This window comes from Heliangelus exortis, chromosome 13 (assembly GCF_036169615.1).
Source record: "Heliangelus exortis chromosome 13, bHelExo1.hap1, whole genome shotgun sequence".
Classification (NCBI taxonomy): Eukaryota; Metazoa; Chordata; class Aves; order Apodiformes; family Trochilidae; genus Heliangelus; species Heliangelus exortis.
The window spans coordinates 18,316,155-18,332,154 of NC_092434.1; the positions used below are offsets into that span (position 1 = coordinate 18,316,155).

The 16,000-nt window shown below is 56.4% G+C and overlaps 3 protein-coding genes across 3 annotated transcripts in view; all 3 read right to left on the bottom strand.

The window, feature by feature from the left end:
• THAP11 (THAP domain containing 11) overlaps positions 1–16,000 on the bottom strand; it is a 123,723-nt gene that overhangs the window by 36,686 nt on the left and 71,037 nt on the right. The window lies entirely within an intron of this gene.
• Positions 396–3,873, bottom strand: NRN1L (neuritin 1 like). The gene is made up of 3 exons (XM_071757212.1): positions 3,772–3,873; positions 1,510–1,669; positions 396–824 (listed from the first exon to the last, which is right to left on the bottom strand). The coding sequence occupies exons 1-3, from the start codon at positions 3,845–3,847 to the stop codon at positions 545–547; spliced, it is 516 nt and encodes a 171-aa protein (XP_071613313.1). The 5' UTR covers positions 3,848–3,873; the 3' UTR covers positions 396–544.
• The window catches only part of EDC4 (enhancer of mRNA decapping 4), a 47,259-nt gene continuing 35,657 nt past the window's right edge, over positions 4,399–16,000 (bottom strand). The window contains exons 22-29 of the mRNA XM_071757213.1: positions 15,213–15,393; positions 13,274–13,429; positions 12,476–12,591; positions 10,319–10,484; positions 8,773–8,959; positions 7,442–7,661; positions 6,603–6,766; positions 4,399–5,255 (exon numbers count right to left, since the gene is read on the bottom strand). Of these exons, the coding sequence (XP_071613314.1) occupies positions 5,063–5,255; positions 6,603–6,766; positions 7,442–7,661; positions 8,773–8,959; positions 10,319–10,484; positions 12,476–12,591; positions 13,274–13,429; positions 15,213–15,393 (1,383 nt within the window). The 3' untranslated portion in view covers positions 4,399–5,062. The remainder of the gene's footprint in view (positions 5,256–6,602; positions 6,767–7,441; positions 7,662–8,772; positions 8,960–10,318; positions 10,485–12,475; positions 12,592–13,273; positions 13,430–15,212; positions 15,394–16,000) is intronic.

Consider the following 16,000-nt stretch of genomic DNA (forward strand, 5'->3'; position numbering starts at 1 on the left):
GAGATTCCTCTTGGAATATCTCCTCGTGCCACTGGAGTTTCCCATCAGAGGACGAGGTAGCAGCTGATGAAAAGAGAAAAAAAAAAAAAAAAAAATATATATATATAACTACAGGCACTGTGCTTTGCTCAGGTGCCCTTTCAAACCAGGAAACCGTTTGCCCATCTCCACAGGGAACATCCCAGGTGGCTCTCCCTGAAAAGCAGCCCTGGGATCCAGCGAGGGGTTGGGAATCTCTGGTGCAGCCACGCCGAGGGCACAGGGACCTGTCCCGGGCTGCCGGGTGTGGGGACAGAGCCAGAGATCCCCCGGGGAGCCCCAATCCCTGGAGCAAACCCGGAGCTTGGGAAGGGCACGAGCTGCACCCCACAGGAGAGAGAGGAGCCGTGGTTCCTATTAAAAGTCATTTAATATAAATATAAATTCATCTCCAGGAGGGGACGGGGTGCCCGGGGCAGGGGGGTTCAGGGGAGGGGGAGTGTGGTGCTGAGCTGGGGCATCGGGGCACCGAACCAGGGCATGGGCTGGGACCCCACACCGGGCTCTAGGGCTGGGGCAGGGCCAGCAGGGCCAGGGCCAGCAGGGCCAGCAGGGCCAGGAGCCGGGGCTGTGGGGCAGGGGCTGAGCCCCTCAGGGTGTCCTGGTTGGCGTCAGTGTCCGGGCGGGTGCTGGGCAGGAGTCCCCGGGCACTGCAGAGCTCCTGCAGGTTCCCCTGGAACTGGATCTTGCGGGATTCCTGGCGCAGGGATTCCCAGATGGCGGCAGCATCCTCGGGACAGCTGGACAGCACTTGGCTGGCACAGGAGTGGAAGTCATCCCAGGAGCTGGGGACAGGGACAGGAGCTGTGTCTGGGTGTGTGTGACACAGGGGGGTGACACGGGGGGGGACACAAGGGGGACAGACAGGGGGGTGACACAGGGTGACACGGGGGGTGACATAGGGGGGTGACACAGGACACACACAGTGGGGTGACAGGGGGGCAACACAGGGGGGTGGCACAGGGAGGTGACACAGGGGGTGACACAAGGGGTGGCACAGGGAGGTGACACAGGGGACACAGTGGGGTGGCAGAGGGGACACACACAGTGCGGTGACAGGGGGGTGACACAGGGTGACATGGGGGGTGACACGGGGTGACACAGGGGGGTGACACAGGGGGGTGACACAGGGGGGTGACACAGGGGACACAGTGGGGTGGCAGAGGGGACACACACAGTGGGGTGACAGGGGTTGACACAGGGGGGTGACACAGGGGGTGGCACAGGGGGGTGACAGAGGGGACACACACAGTGGGGTGACAGGGGGGTGACAGAGGGGACACACACAGTGGGGTGACAGGGGGGGGTGACACAGGGGACACACACACTGGGGTGGCAGGGGGGTAACACAGGGTGGACACACAGTGGGGTGACAGGGGCTGACAGAGGGGACACACACAGTGGGGTGACAGGGGCTGACAGAGGGGACACACACAGTGGGGTGACAGGGGGTGACAGAGGGACACTGACTTGCAGATGGTGTCCAGCTCCTGCAGGTCCTCGCCGCCCTCCTCCCGCTGCCTCCGGACACTCTGGGCCATGCTGTCCCCCAGGCTGACCAGGCAGGCAGCAAAGCCCCTGTAGATGGTGTCACACCTCCCCGCCACGCTGAGGGGCTCCTGGCTGGTGGCTGCAGGGCAGAGCACAGACCCCGATCAGCCCCCCGAGACCCCCCATCCCCCAGCTCAGGGGCAGGGACACCGGGACAGGAGTGACACCAGGGACCAAATGTGGCTTGGGGACAGCACCCCCCCTCCCACGTCCCACCAGACCCCCAAATCCCCCCCCCCCCCCCCAGACCCACAGAGAGGAGAAGCTGCCCTGGGGCCCAATGTGACACCGGGTGGTGACCCCAGAAGCATCAGGGGACAAGCACTGTGTGGCTGCTCTGCCTTGGGCACTCCCCAGAGCCATCTGTCCCTGCTCTGATCCCCTAACAGCAAAGATTAATTTCTGACTACAACAGGGGAAAAAAAATAAAAAAATAAAAAAGGAACAAAAAAAGAAACAAAAACAAAAGCAAAGAAGCAAAGGCTGCTGCAGCAGGAGGGGAGAGGAGCAAGGGAAAGGAGGAAGGGGGAAGGGAGAAAGAGGGAAGGGAAAGGTGGAAGAGAAAAAGGAAAGGGGGTGGGTAAAGAAAAAGGGGATGGGAAAAGGGGAAGGGGATGAGGAAAAGGGCTGGGGAAAAGGAAAGGTGGAAGAGAAAGGGGATGGGGAAAGCGGACAGGGAAGGGGAGAGATGAAGGAGAAAGAGGGTAGGGAAGGGTAAAATGAAGGTGGAAAGGGAAAGATGAAGATGGAAGGGGAAAGTGGGATGATAAATATGAAAGGGGGATGGGAAAGGGGGAAGATAAAAGGGGAGAGGGAAGGAAAAGGGGAATGGGAAGGAAAAGGGGAGGTCCAAAAAGCACCAGTATATGGCTGGAAGACAGGGAATCGAGGTGTGCTCAGCCTGGCTCTTCCCCAGGGTCACTTCTGAAGGTGCCTCCACGGGTGGGAGCCTGGGACCTCTCTCAGCTGAGGATGCTGGAAAGGTGTGAGGAGAGCAGGAGCTCCCGGAAGCAGCTGAAAGTTTCCCAGGATGTTTCTAAGGAGCAGTGTGCTGTGCCTCTGGCACCCCATGTCTGTGTCCCGGGAACAGGGCCATGAGCAAAGAGCTCTGGCCAAGGAAAACCCCAGGGAGAGCCTGAAAGCTCAGCCCGTGACAGGACACGGTGCTTGTGATGAGAAACCCCCTGAGCACAGCACCCAGGAAGGTCTCGGGTAGGCAGCAAAGATCACGGCTTTTGATGGAGAAGGAGGGATCTGTTGCTCCTCTTTTGGTCCTGCCCAGCATCAGGATTGCCCCCCCTGCCCAGGGACCCCCGGCCGACTGCTCCCTGACACCACTCGGGTTTTGGCCCCCTAATGCCCCGTGCTAATTCCCTCCCTCTGCCCGGGTCTCCTGATGGGGGAGGAAGGAAGCAGTGGGGAAAATCCCCCCCGCTGGAAAACCGCGAGGGGAAAACCCCCCCCCCGGGGCTCGGGCAGGGAGAGACCCCCAAGGGAAGGGCAGGGAGGGAGCCCGGGGTGCTGCACACATCGCTGCCTCCGAGAGAACCCCCAGATCTGTCCCGATCCTGCCCGAATCCTCCGCTCTCTGAGCCCCAGAGCCGCCCCTGCTTTGACGGTTCCGTCCCCCCGCGTGGAGCGGTACCGGGCCGGGCCGGGCCAGCCCCGGGCTCCCGCACCCCCCCCGGGACAGGGATGTCCGCGGGCATCGCCGCGCCCGGAGCCGCCCAGGGAAGCTCTGGGAAGAGAGGGAGAGGAGCCAGAAAGGTTCGGGAGCTGCCGGGAGATCGTTCCCCAGCGGAACCGGTGCCCTTCGGGCCCCCAGGTAAGGAGTGAGGGCAGGGAAAGGGAGGAGGACAGGGAAAGGGATGAAGAGGGCAGGGAAAGGCAGGAGAGCAGGGAAAGGAAGGAGAAGGGCAGGGAAAGGGAGGAGGAGGACAGGGAGAGGCAGGAGGAGGGCAGGGCTGGCTCCGGGAGCCGAATCCCGGGACTGTCCCTGAGGGGCAGGGGGTCCCCTCCCTGCCCGGGGCGGAGGATCGCCGGGCTCGGAGCACCCGGACCCCCCCGTTCCCCTCAGCCAAAGGGGACAGGGCCGGGCAAGGGTCCCGTTCCCTCCCCGGCAGCCTCCCCCAGCCCCGGGGGGCTCCGGGAGCGGCGGGTCCGGGTCCCCGCGGCACTCACCGAGGTGCAGGAGCAGCGGGAGCAGCGGGCACATCAGCCCCCTCGACCCCAGCAGCCGCCACCACCCGCAGCCCATGCTCACCGACACCGACACCGACACCGACACCGCCTGCTCAGCCCCGAGCCCCCCCCCCCCCGGCCCCGCCCCAGCCCCGCCCCAGCCCCGCCCAACCCGCAGCCCCGGGCAGGACCCCCCCGGGCAGGACCCCCCCGGGCCGTACCCCGAGGGAGGAGCAGCAGTTTTGGGGCGAACGGGGCCATCCGGGGGGTCCCTCCCGTGGGCAGCCACCCCGCAGCGTTCATAAATCCTCCCGGCAGGAAAATCCAGGAATAGCGCGGGCTGGAAGGGACCTCAAGGCTCAGCCAGACCCAACCCCTCCCAGCAGCCCGGGCTGCTCCAAGCTCCGTACAACCTGGTCGTGAGCGCTTCCACACCTCCTCCGGGACTGCTCTTCCCACTCCAAGGCTGAAGCAGAGATTCCAGGGAAGATCTGGGAAGGAGCATCCCGGCCCCGTGCCCCAGCTCCAGCCTGGAGCTCATCTGTCCCAGACATTCCAGGTGCTCAAGAACTGGTCCCCAAAGCCCTGCAGTCTTCCTTCCATGGCACAACAGAAGCAGATCCTCACTTCTTTTTTTTTTTCTCAAAAAGTTGTTTATTGAACTATTAATGTTATTTCAAAAAAAAAAAAAAAAAGTTTAGATCAAAAGAAAAACCCTGGTGTAAAACCAAAATTAAACTTCTAAACCATGGACATGCTCTGATGTAGAACAGAACTGAGTTCCCCTGCACTGCCCAGGAGGAGCTGGGACAGGGACAGGGCAGATCCAGAGCTGCAGAAAAGCCCATTCCAGCTCAGCTGACACCCTCCCTCCCGGCCACAGCAGGGAGGAGGAGTTTGAGTCCTTGGCTAAGGGACAGGGACTGTGTTCTGGGGGAGAAGGAAGACGTGACCCCAGGAGCCCCTTGCACGGGGCTCAGCTCCCTTCTCCCTGCTCTGAAGGGATCAGAAATCCCTGGGATACCCTTGGGCTGCCAGCCCGGCCTCAGGGACGGAGGGGCAGGTGACAGAGAGGAGACTGAACTCTCTCAAAAAGAGGCTACTTAGGAAAAATAAGCCAAGTGGGCGTTCAGGGACTATCTGGGACTATACACGGATGGCGTTGGCCTTAGGGACAGCACACACAAGTTGAGAGATTTCCTGGCAAGAGCTCTTTGCACAAGCCACAGGTGGTTAGTAACTACTGGGTCTGCTGGCTCCAGAGAGCAGCCCACGAGGTGTCCAGCTCCTCCTAGGTCATGCTGGGGGTGACCAGGCCCTGGAGCATGATCATCAGGCGACGGGCAGGCTTGCTCAGGGTGTTGTGGGGTTCCAGCTGGACAAACTGGAAGAGCTTCTGTCGGACCTGGGTCATCACTGAGCCCATGTGGTCCCTGGTTATGGGGTCACTCTGGTCCAGGTGCATCACTGCTTCCTCCAAGTAGCTGAAGGAGAGAGAGAGGCAGGGGTTAGAACAAGGCCCAGGGTGCAATCCCACTCTGACTCAGTTCATGTCAGCACCAAAGGTGCACAGCTCTGTGCACTGCAGTGTGTTCAGCCACTGGAAAACAGATCATAGAATCATAGAATCATAGAATCCTAGGGGTTGGAAGGGACCTCGAAAGATCATGATGGCAGCAGCACCCACCTGTCCATTCTTTCCTACCAAAGGGCAGCCAAACAGAACAGGATTTCCTGTTCCATCCTGTTTCTGCAGTATGTGTAACACAACCTGAACCACGGGGCACAGCACTGAGCTACAGGTCTCTGCACAGCTGGAGGTGGCACTTGGCCACAGGCCATGCCACAGCTCTCTGGACATTTTCTTTGATGCCTTTTTAGCATAAGCAGAATTAGTCACTTATCAGCCTGTAAAAATTCTCAGCAGAGAGGCTTATTTCATGTAGGGAGCTATTTAAGGTCTTCTTCCAATAAAACTATAGCTATGCCCAGGAAGAGATGGGGGAAGAGCAGCAGTTTTACCAACAAACCCTCCTGACATTCAGAACTGCAGAAACTTTCAAACTGCAGCCCAAGAGCAAGGCAATGAGGTCACTGCACGAGGTGTTCACTAACAGACCAGCCTGAACACAACAGCACCAACCCCAGCTCTGATTACTGCCTCACCTCTAACTTAAAAGCTCTTTTTTGCTTTTTCTACCTTGCTTTAGCCCTGTTGTTAACTCAATCTAAGTCACCTTCCACACAAGCCACGGATAAAACCTGCAGGTACCTTAACAAGTGAGGTTTTTCAGGCAGATAATGGTGTTTTGACTCACCCACTAAAAATATCCATGGCAAGTATCAGCAGTCACCACTTTGCCACAGGAGCTTTGCTTAGAACATAACAAACAGCCCTCACTCCTGCTGCCACCTCCCACTGAGCCTGCCTGGTAGTAACAACCAGAAGCTGCCACCATGGAGCCCAGGGATGGGGGAAGAATGAGGACAGAGCAAGGTTTCTCTGGGCACTGAGCCATCCAGGGACCACCCCTCCTCTCACCTCCCCAGGGGAACTGCTCCCTGGGGAAAGGAGATCACTGCACAGGCTGCAGAGAGGCACAGACCACAGTCCCAGAGGTAACAGCACCAGGGATGTCTGGGCAGCCAAGTCCCCTGTGGCATTTGCCTCCACCTTTTCCCATGTCCCTGCTCACGTGCCAGGAAGAGCCCACAGAAGCTCCAACCTTCCAAGCACAAAGCAGCAGCTCCCACTTCCAGGCAGCAGAGGTGAAAGCAGAGCCAGGCTGAGGTCTGCCCAGGCTCAGGGCCCTTGCTCTGATCATACTCACTTCAGCTTCAGCTCCGTGCGAGTGCCCAGGTCTGAGGAGAGCTGCTGGATGAGGGAGAGCAGCACTGGCTGGGACAGGGGGCAGGGGTGCTGCCCAAACACCTGCTGAGCATCCACAGTCTCACAGACATACAGCACCAGGTTGAGATCAGCTGCTGTTAGAGCCTGAGAAAGACACAGCCAGAAAGGAGGAGAAGGAAACCACAGTCAGGTGAGGGAGATGGGACAGAGGAGGAGGAGGCAGCCCCTCTGCCCTGGGGCAGCCCAAGGGCTCACTGGGCTCCTCTGGGAGCAGAATTCTCCACAAACCCAGCTGCCCATGCAAGCAGGACCTTGCTTGGGCTCAGTCAGGGCTCAAGAGGACCCCAGTGCCCTTCCCAAGCAGAGCAGACCCCAACCAGGAGAAGGGGAGCAGCTTACAGTCAGCAGGGCCAGGTTTGCATCCCCTGCCAGCCCCCTGGCACAGCTCTGCTCTTATTCCCAGAGGAATTTATCTGCAGCAGCTCTAGGGCTCTGCCTCCATACGCCAAGGCAAGGTCAGGCCCCAGCTGGGGATCTGCCTGCAGAGGTTGGGAAGCTCCTGCTCTTCAGGGGGGCACCACACGCCCCTGCCAATGGCAAAACACCCCAGCACTGGAGCTCCTGGAGCAGTGACACTGTGCTGGCAGGGCATGGGCAGAGAGGACAGAGCTGAAGTGCTACCCAACCACCAACCTGCCCAGCTCTGGCTTTTCAGTTCACTTCTGTGTCATTTGTTGTGGGATTTCACCCCCAGCTCAATAACCCCTTCCCCCCCACGCTCCATCCCCTAAGCAGCAATGGTGCCTGCTGCCTTGGTACCTGCTGGAAGGCTTGGTTGAGGTGTCCCTGCTGGAGGAGCTGAAGGATGTGAGTTTGCTGGGAATGGAAATCCAGGTGAGCAGAAGGGATGGGAGTCCCGGCTGCTGAGCGCATGGCCTGGACAATGCTGGATGTGACAGCTGCCTGCTGCTCCTTCATGGCCAGGCTCACCTCTCCTTTAATGACCCTCTGCACCTGGGCCAAGATAGACTCCTGCATGCTGAAAAGACAAACAAACCCCAGAGGCAGCTGTGAAAATGAAGAGCTGAGGGACGAGGCTGCAGAGGAGTTGGAGCTATGAGAAGCAGAGGGTGGCTCCCACAGTGAATACAAATGGAAAGGTGCTGGCAAGGCAGCTCTTCAGCCAACAAAGGTGGGAGGTGCTGGGATTCTGTGTGGGAAAGTGATGCTTCAGGGAACCAAGTCTCTCATTACAGAGTGTTTGAAATCCTCTCATGTCCCCAGCTCACCAGGCTGCTCAGTTCATCCCCCACTGGGCCCTGATTTCCACACCAGGGCTGACAGAGTTTTCCAGCCTGCAGGTGACACCTTCACAGTGACTGCCACCCAGCCTGAGCACCCAGCCAGCTCACAGTCCACACTCCACTGCTGGATTACACCCTTCCCTCAGGGCTGGATTCTCCCTTCTCACAAAGGGCACAAAGCATTGGACCTGGTCCCGCTCAGGTGGACCAGCAGAACCTCCCTGGGAGCAAGCACTGCCCATGCCATGGGAGCAGAACTGTCTGGGAGCCTTCCTGCCAAGTCTGAGCTGCACCTGATCTGCTCTGATGTCTGTGTTCTAATGGTTTGAAAGACAGGGGTGTTCTGGCTGCCAGGTGACCTCCAGCCACGTCTGGCAACTCTGCACCAGCTTCACCACACAACAGCACATCAGGAGCACGTCTGGAAACCAGGATGGCCAAGCACAAACTGCTGAGGAGCAGCTGGGAGGACAGAGGAGCCAGCAGAAACTGCAGGGGTAGGAAGAAAAGCCTTCAGAGGCCATTTCAGGATGGGAACACTCAGAACTGAGAGTACTTTTGGGCTGCACAGGTCCTTGTGAACTCCAGCACACCCCCAGGACACTGACCAGCAGCCCCCCAGCTTGCACATGCAGCAGCAGTCCAGCTGCTTGTTGGAAACCCTCTGTGCTCTCCACTTTGTGGTGCCCCCCAGAGCAGCCCAGCAGCCCTGCCCTGCTGTGCCCAGAGCCAAGGAGCAGCCCTGGGGTGACGGATGCCTCGTTCCCACAGCTGAGAGGGGAGAGGGTTGTGTCAGGCTGCTGCACGCACCAACACCTCTTCCCACAAGCCCAGCTGCCAACTTACTTGCCCACGATGATGTGGAGCTGGTGCTGCACCTCAGCATGGACACTGGCAGCCACAGAGGATGCCAACTGCTCCGTGCTGCTCTGGAAGGTGCTGAGGAGCTGCCGGAGCTGATGCAGCAGAGGGTCCCGGGCCTCCTGCTCTCGAGCCTTCTTGCTCTTCAGGTGAGCCTCCAGCTGCTGGATATCTGCAACAAGCAGCAAGAAAGGGGCTGGTGCCACCAGTGCCTCTGGAGTCCTCCAGAGCAGAAACCCAGCTGTGTCCTCCAGCAGAAGTGATGGCTGAGCCCGTGGAGGAGAAGAGGAGAGAGGCAAAGGGTTTGGGTTTGGTCTGGGTTCACAGAATCATGGAATGGGCTGGGTTGGAAGGGGCCTCAGAGCTCATCAAGTCCAACCCTTGCTCCACTCCCCCCGTGGTTCCCAGCCCATGGCACTGAGTGCCACATCCAGGCTCTTTTGAAATATCTCCAGGGATGGAGAATCCACCCCTTCCCTGGGCAGCCCATTCCAATGGCTGATCACCCTCTCCAGCAAGAAATTCTTTCTAATGTCCAACCTAAACCTCCCCTGGCACAACTTGAGACCTCTTGTGCCCTCTTGTCTTGTTCCACTGACCTAGAAATCCCTCCAGCCTCCCCATCCCACAGGATGACAGGAGACAGCTACAAAGCTCTCTTGTAACAGACCATTCCAGGCACTGTTTGCTCAGGCCAAGATAAAAGTGGGAGTGAGGGTATTTCATGATCTGCATTAGTGATGGAGTCCAAAGGCAATGAAGAAAGAAACTTCTTTTTTTTTTTTTTTTTTTGTCAGAAATCACATCTGCAGAGATCAATGGGATGTATTTTAAGATATTTTATGAACTGGTCTGACTAAAAAGGAAAATAATGTACAGTCTGTTTGTGAGAGACTTGTGAGGAAAAGGAAGGGTGCAAATTCATGAGCAGCTGGAGGCACTTTGCAAATCTACAGAGCAGAGGAGCTGCAGTGCCAGCACCAGCTCCAGGGTAACACCTGCCTGGCTTCCCAGATGGCTAAGAGAACTGGGAAGACCTTCTCCAGTGCATCAGAGCATAATTTTCCTTATTTTTTAGTATCATTTGTTTTTTTTCCAGCATGACCTCTTCACTGTCCAGCCTCTCTCTGATCATCCTCATATCCTTCTCTAAATGTTCCCCAGTCCACGACCCCTCTGAGATGAGGGCCCAGCTGCAGGAGTGCTACCCCCCCACCATCATCTCCCCAGTACCAGTGTGGTGTCCAACCCCACAGCTGGGCTTTACTGGTAAAGGGATTAAGTCACAGATTCAAGAATGACCCCAAGGGTTTTGCTGCGTGGGTCAGAGAGGCCATGGGGGAATCTCTCTGTTCTTACAGCACTACCCACAAACCCCTCCTCACTTCTGATCTCTAAGTGTGCCTTCATGGGCAAAAAGGTTCAACAGTTCCCACTGAAACTCTGAAACCCACAGCCAGGAGGCCAACTTGGTGCCAGGCACTGCCACGGATCCTCTGCACGGAGGAAACCCCGAGAGGAAACCACTCACATTCCTGTGTGCCCTGCTTGAAGGTGTCATTGATCTGCTGGAACATGGACTGGCAGCTCTTCTCGAAGGCTGGCAACACAACAGTCTGAAATGCTTCCCTGTAGGCAGCCTGGATGGGTCCCTGCAGGGTGTCAGCTGTTGCCCTCACCACGGCGTCTGTAAGGTTCTTAGAGCAGACACAGGAGAATTTCAGCAGCTGAACAACAGGAGCAGAGGTTCACAGGGACTGGAGGTCCCTGACACACACCCTCACCACACAGGGACAGCCCAGAGCCAACAGCATGGATCCCCTCATCTCTTTCCACCAGCCAGGCTGCCCCACAACAACCCCCCTGCCCCACAACAACCCCTCTGCCCCACAACAACCCCCATGTCCTACAACAACCCCTCTGCCCTACAACAACCCCCATGCCCCACAACAACCCCTCTGCCCTACAACAACCCCTCTGCCCCACAACAACCCCCCTGCCCCACAACAACCCCCATGCCCCACAACCCCTCTGCCCCACAACAACCCCTCTGCCCTACAACAACCCCTCTGCCCTACAACAACCCCCGTGCCCCACAACAACCCCTCTGCCCTACAACAACCCCTCTGCCCTACAACAACCCCTCTGCCCCACAACAACCCCCATGCCCTACAACAACCCCTCTGCCCCACTGCCCACAACAACCCCCATGCCCCACAACAACCCCTCTGCCCCACAACAACCCCCCTGCCCCACAACAACCCCCGTGCCCCACAACAACCCCTCTGCTCCACAACAACCCCTGTGCCCCACAACAAATCCCATGCCCCACAATCCCCCTGCTACACAACCCCCGTGCCCAACAACAACCCCCGTGCCCCACAAGAACCCCTGTGCCCCACAACAACCCCTCTGCCCCACAACAAATCCTGTGCCCCACAATCCCCCTGCTACACAACCCCCATGCCCCACAACAACCCCCATGCCCCACAACAACCCCCATGCCCCACAACAACCCCATGCCCCACACCTCTGCTGCAGAACCAGGGTTGCACAGGCAGCCATGGATCCTGCCCCTGCTTCCCTCCCACAAGCCACATTCCCTGCCAAGGCAAGGACCAAGCTTCTGCTCCCAAGATATTGGAGAAGTAGAGAGCAGAAGAGCCAAACTTTTTACCAGTTTTCTGACTGAGATGGTCCTAAAACCCCTGCTGCAGTGAGAATTCTCTCACTACCCCATAGAATCCCAGTCTGACTGAGGACCTTTGAAGGCTCATCCAGTTCCCCCCCCTGCCCAGGCAGGGACACCTTCCCCCAGCCCAGGCTGCCCCATCCAACCTGACCCTGAACACTTCCACACCTGGGGCAGCCACAGCTTCTCTGGGCAACCTGGCCCAGTGTCTCACCACCTTCACAGCTCAGAATTTCTTCCTAAATCTCCCATCTTTCAGCTTAAAACTGTTACTCTTTGTCCTATCACCCCATGCCCTTGCCAGAAGCCCCTGCCCAGCTTTCCCATTGCCCTCCAGGCACTGGAAGGTGCTCTGAGGTCTCCCTGGAGCCTTCTCCAGGCTGCACACCCCCAGCTCTCTCAGCCTGGCCCCACAGCAGAGGTGCTGCACCCCTCCAATCATCTCCAGGGCCTCCTCTGGACTCACTCCAATTGCTCCATGTCCTTCCTGTGCTGGGGAGCCCAGAACTGGACCCAGCACTGCAGAGGGGTCTCACCAGAGTGGAGCAGAGGGTGTTGCAGCCCAGGACATGGTTGGTTTCTGATCTGCTGCCAGAAGCTCATGTTGAGCTTCTCACCAACCAACACCCCCAAGTACTTCTCCTCAGGGCTGCTCTCAATCCCTTTTCCACTCAGCTTGGATTTGTGCTTGGGATTTCCTGACCCAGGTGCAGCACCCTGCACTTGGCCTTGCTGAACTGTGAGGTTGTGTAAATGGCAGAAAGGGCTCTTGATTTCTCTTGGTAAATGAATGAAAGGGCCAACCAAGTAAAGCAGGCAGTGGAGTACCCCATGAGCTCACCCTCCTGATGAGCCCAGGAAAGAGCTTTAACCACTGGCAGCTGAAATGAAACCTTATCTGGAGATATGGGTGAGGGCAGGAGGCACGAGGAGTCCCTCCCCAGGCAGGTGACAACTCAGTGTCCCCAGGAAAAGCTGCAGTCAGGTGCTCCTTACCTTTGATTTCACCAGCTTGGTGATACTCTCCTTTAGTGTCCCCTCAACAGCTGTGAGCTTGGCAGCAACAGCACTACTGAGCTGGCCAGCAACAGGGTCCATGCTCTTGGAAATGCCTGCACACAACACACACAGGTCAAGTTCTAGAGTCACACTTCAACACCTGAAAAGGACAACGAAGTCAAACTCCTCTGGGATGTGACACAGTGAAGGGCAATGGTCTTGGGAAGCTAAGGTCGGATATTAAGAGAAACTTCTTGCCAGGAAGGTGATACAGCTCTGCAAGTCACCAGAGATGCTGTGGAATCTCCAGGTTTTCCACGAGGAGGTTTTCAAGACTTGTGCTGAAAAAGTCACAGCTGACCTGATCTAGAATAGCCCTGCTTTGAGCAGAATGGTGGGCACTATGGCCACAGGAGGCTTTGCCTCAGCGTGTCTTCAAACACTTCCCTACATGGGGGTGACACTGCTGCTAAGAAGGACAAACCCAAATTTAAGTTTGCTCAATATTCCCAAACTCCTTCGTCTCTTCCGCCTCCCTCAGAACAGACCCCAGAGGCTTTGATGGGTTATAATGGGAGGTCAGACCATGCTCTCTGGCAAGTTGCTCTCCCTGGGAGCCTCTTCCCCCTCCAAAAGCACCAGCTCCTCTCTGAGCTTACAGGGAAGAGCAGTGACTGCTGCTCAGGGAACCCAACTCCTGCCCCTCCGAGTGCCACCGCTCCCACGCGGCACCCGTGCAGCCCCTGCAGGGCTGATCCCGAGGGTCTGCCCTAAAACCCGGGTGACACCACTCACACTGTGGCACAGTTTTCTTCATCTCCTCACGAACGGTTCTCTCCAGACGGGTGCAGACAGCAGCTGAGAGGGACTGAGAGAGCTGCTGGGCCAGGTGCTCCTGGAGCTGCCCGTTCCGCTGCTGCCCTTCCGTCAGCGCCCGGTCGAGTCTCCTCTCTGATGAGGACATGTCAAGGAGCACAAAAAACAGGTTTCCTCTCTGCTCTCAGTACTCCTCTCCACAAAGATGGACACTAGCCTCACCTCCAGAGGCTCAGTGAGAGGAAATTTGTGGCTCGGGTGAAAGCAGGATCTATACAAGATTGCTGGGGTGCCACAGGATGCCCTTAAAGGATGGAGGTGAGAGGAGAGCTCTGGAAGATGTGGTAGGGAAGTCAAACAGCTCACAGGGGCTCACTCAGCCCTCTGCAGAGGGACAGAGAGAGAGAACAGGATGGGTAACCATGAGAAAGCTCACAGGTTGGAATAAAGGCAGTTTAACAAAAGCTGTACATGAGAGCCAAGCAAACCAAGGAATTAATTTACTCCTTCCCATCACCTGGCAGGTGTTCAGCCAGCTCCAGGAAAGCTCCATCGTGCATGGTGGTGGCTTGAGATGACCAACACCATCACTCCAAACCCCTTCCTCCTCCTTTCCTGAGCACACCATCACACCCTACAAGCCACTGCTTTGGGCAGCTGGGGTCTCCTTCTTCCTGTGCACCCCCAGTCTGCTCCCTGGTGGAGCAGCCTGAGAAAGGGAGAAGGCCCTGAGAGGGTTCAGCAAGTGCAGAAACACCAGAGTGTTACTGACTGTGTTTTGGTCACAGATCCAAAACTTGGTCACAAAACTTGCCACTGTATGTGCTGCTATGAAGAAAATTAACTCCATCCCAGACAAAACCACCAAAAAAACCCAAGAGTCCACAAAAAGCTAACTGGGAAAAACTTTTCTACAAGGTGGAACTGGTGGACACAAGCAGCACACTGCATGGGGGTAAATGCAAGCTTCCTAAAGGCTCACCCCAGTTCATAAAGCAGGCAGGTTCTGAGGTGTGTGCTTATCCTAAACAAACCCAAAAAAACCCCAGCAAAACAAAGAGTGAAAAGACAATTCAGCTGCTGAAAAGGCAGGGCAGGTATCAAGTTGTGCAGATAGAGAGAAATGATTCCAATATTACAATATAGGTCTAGACTCCCAACTTAATTAGAAATCTAACTGAGAATACTGGTATGGAAATACCAGCCTGGCTGTCAAAAAGGAAAATCCAGGACTAATTCAGAGAGAAAAGAGAAATCCTCATCATGTCACAGAAGTGAAGAGTGGTTTCAGACACCACACAGGTTACAGCTGTTCCCAGCTTGGGGAACATGACAAAACTCAGTGCAGAAAAGGATGCACAGGGACTACTGACGGTACTATAAAAATAAATAAAAATAAATTTCAGGTTTAAAACACCCCCCCCCCCCATAACAAAGCAGCTTTCAGACAACACAGAATGGACCTGTGGAGAGCAGGGAGGAGAGCTGTACATTCAGCTATGCAGCATGTCATTCTGAGGCTATTCCTGGTGCAAATGCTGCCTGGCCTTGAGGAGGGAAGGATCAGCCCATAATTAATTCCTCCTGGGCAAGTGGCCACTGCAGGACACAGTGTTGGGTGACCCCCAGTCTGCCCCAGCATGGCAGCACTTGGGGTCCTGATGGGCAATGAGAAGATTTAGAGGTATGGAGAAGGGATCAGTTCTTATGGAGAAGGGATCAGTTCTGCTCCATCCTGAGTTCCATGCCCTTGGAACAGGAGCAGGAGGAGCTGGGATGGTTCCAGTGCAGCCAGGCAGCCTCACAGCCCTGTAACCCAGGTGACTGAGATCCTTCAGCACCTTTTGCTTTCCTCATGCCTCTGGTCTGCCTCGCAGACTTCCACCCCCTAACTCCCAACATTTGGGACCAAGGATACGTTCCTGCTCCTGCTGGGAGTCAATCACCCTCTCCACGTGGCCCATAAGGGAGCTCTGGATGGCATCCAGGTGATCTGTCAGCCTCTGGAGCAGCTCCATCTGGCTCTGCCGCAGCTCCGAGAGCTCCCGCTGCTGGCTCCTCAGGATGCACATCAGCTCATCCTGGAATTCCAGAGACACCTGCATGGGGAGAGGACAAACATTCCTTTCCAAGAGGATCAGGGGGCAGTCGAGCTTCCTGCTGGGTGGTGCAGCACCCCTCGTGTCTCAGGCTGAAGTGTGACACAGAGCCTTGGCCCTGTTTCTCCGATTCACTTCTAAGACTTTTGTCCCAAGAAATAAACTGATAAAAGTTTATTCCCACATGCAATTCTCATAAATGGTTCCTTAGAATATCCTCAACTGTTCAGATTCAAGACTCTCTTCAAAACTGCCCCCTAACAGGAAACAGAAGAAAACAGATTCTGTTCACTTTTGGCCAAGTACTGAGAGGGTTCAGGCCTTGGAATGTAAATAAAGACCCAAAACAGCTTAGGAAAGGAGTTGTGCAATGAGCAGAGCAAGAAGAACATTTCCTGGCTCACTTTTTCATCCCCTTTACTTCTTTATGAATAATCAAACAACTGGAAAAACCTATCTGCAGTTCCTTGCCTCTTCACCTACTCAAAATACCTAAAGGAGGAACACACAGCAAGGGCAATTTAAGAAGTGGACACAGCTCAGCTGAGACCATTTTCTGACAGACATGGAGGTACTTTCAACAAGAACAAGAAATTCCAACAGGTCA

What these genes read in the sequence shown, in the direction of transcription:
- NRN1L (XM_071757212.1), bottom strand. Translation starts at nt 3,847, where the DNA reads ATGGGCTGCGGGTGGTGGCGGCTGCTGGGGTCGAGGGGGCTGATGTGC. An exon ending in CCCGCTGCTCCTGCACCTCG is followed by an intron (nt 1,670 to 3,771) that starts GTGAGTGCCGCG and finishes TCTGCCCTGCAG; the next exon opens with CCACCAGCCAGGAGCCCCTC. An exon ending in GAGCTGGACACCATCTGCAA is followed by an intron (nt 825 to 1,509) that starts GTCAGTGTCCCT and finishes CCCTGTCCCCAG; the next exon opens with CTCCTGGGATGACTTCCACT.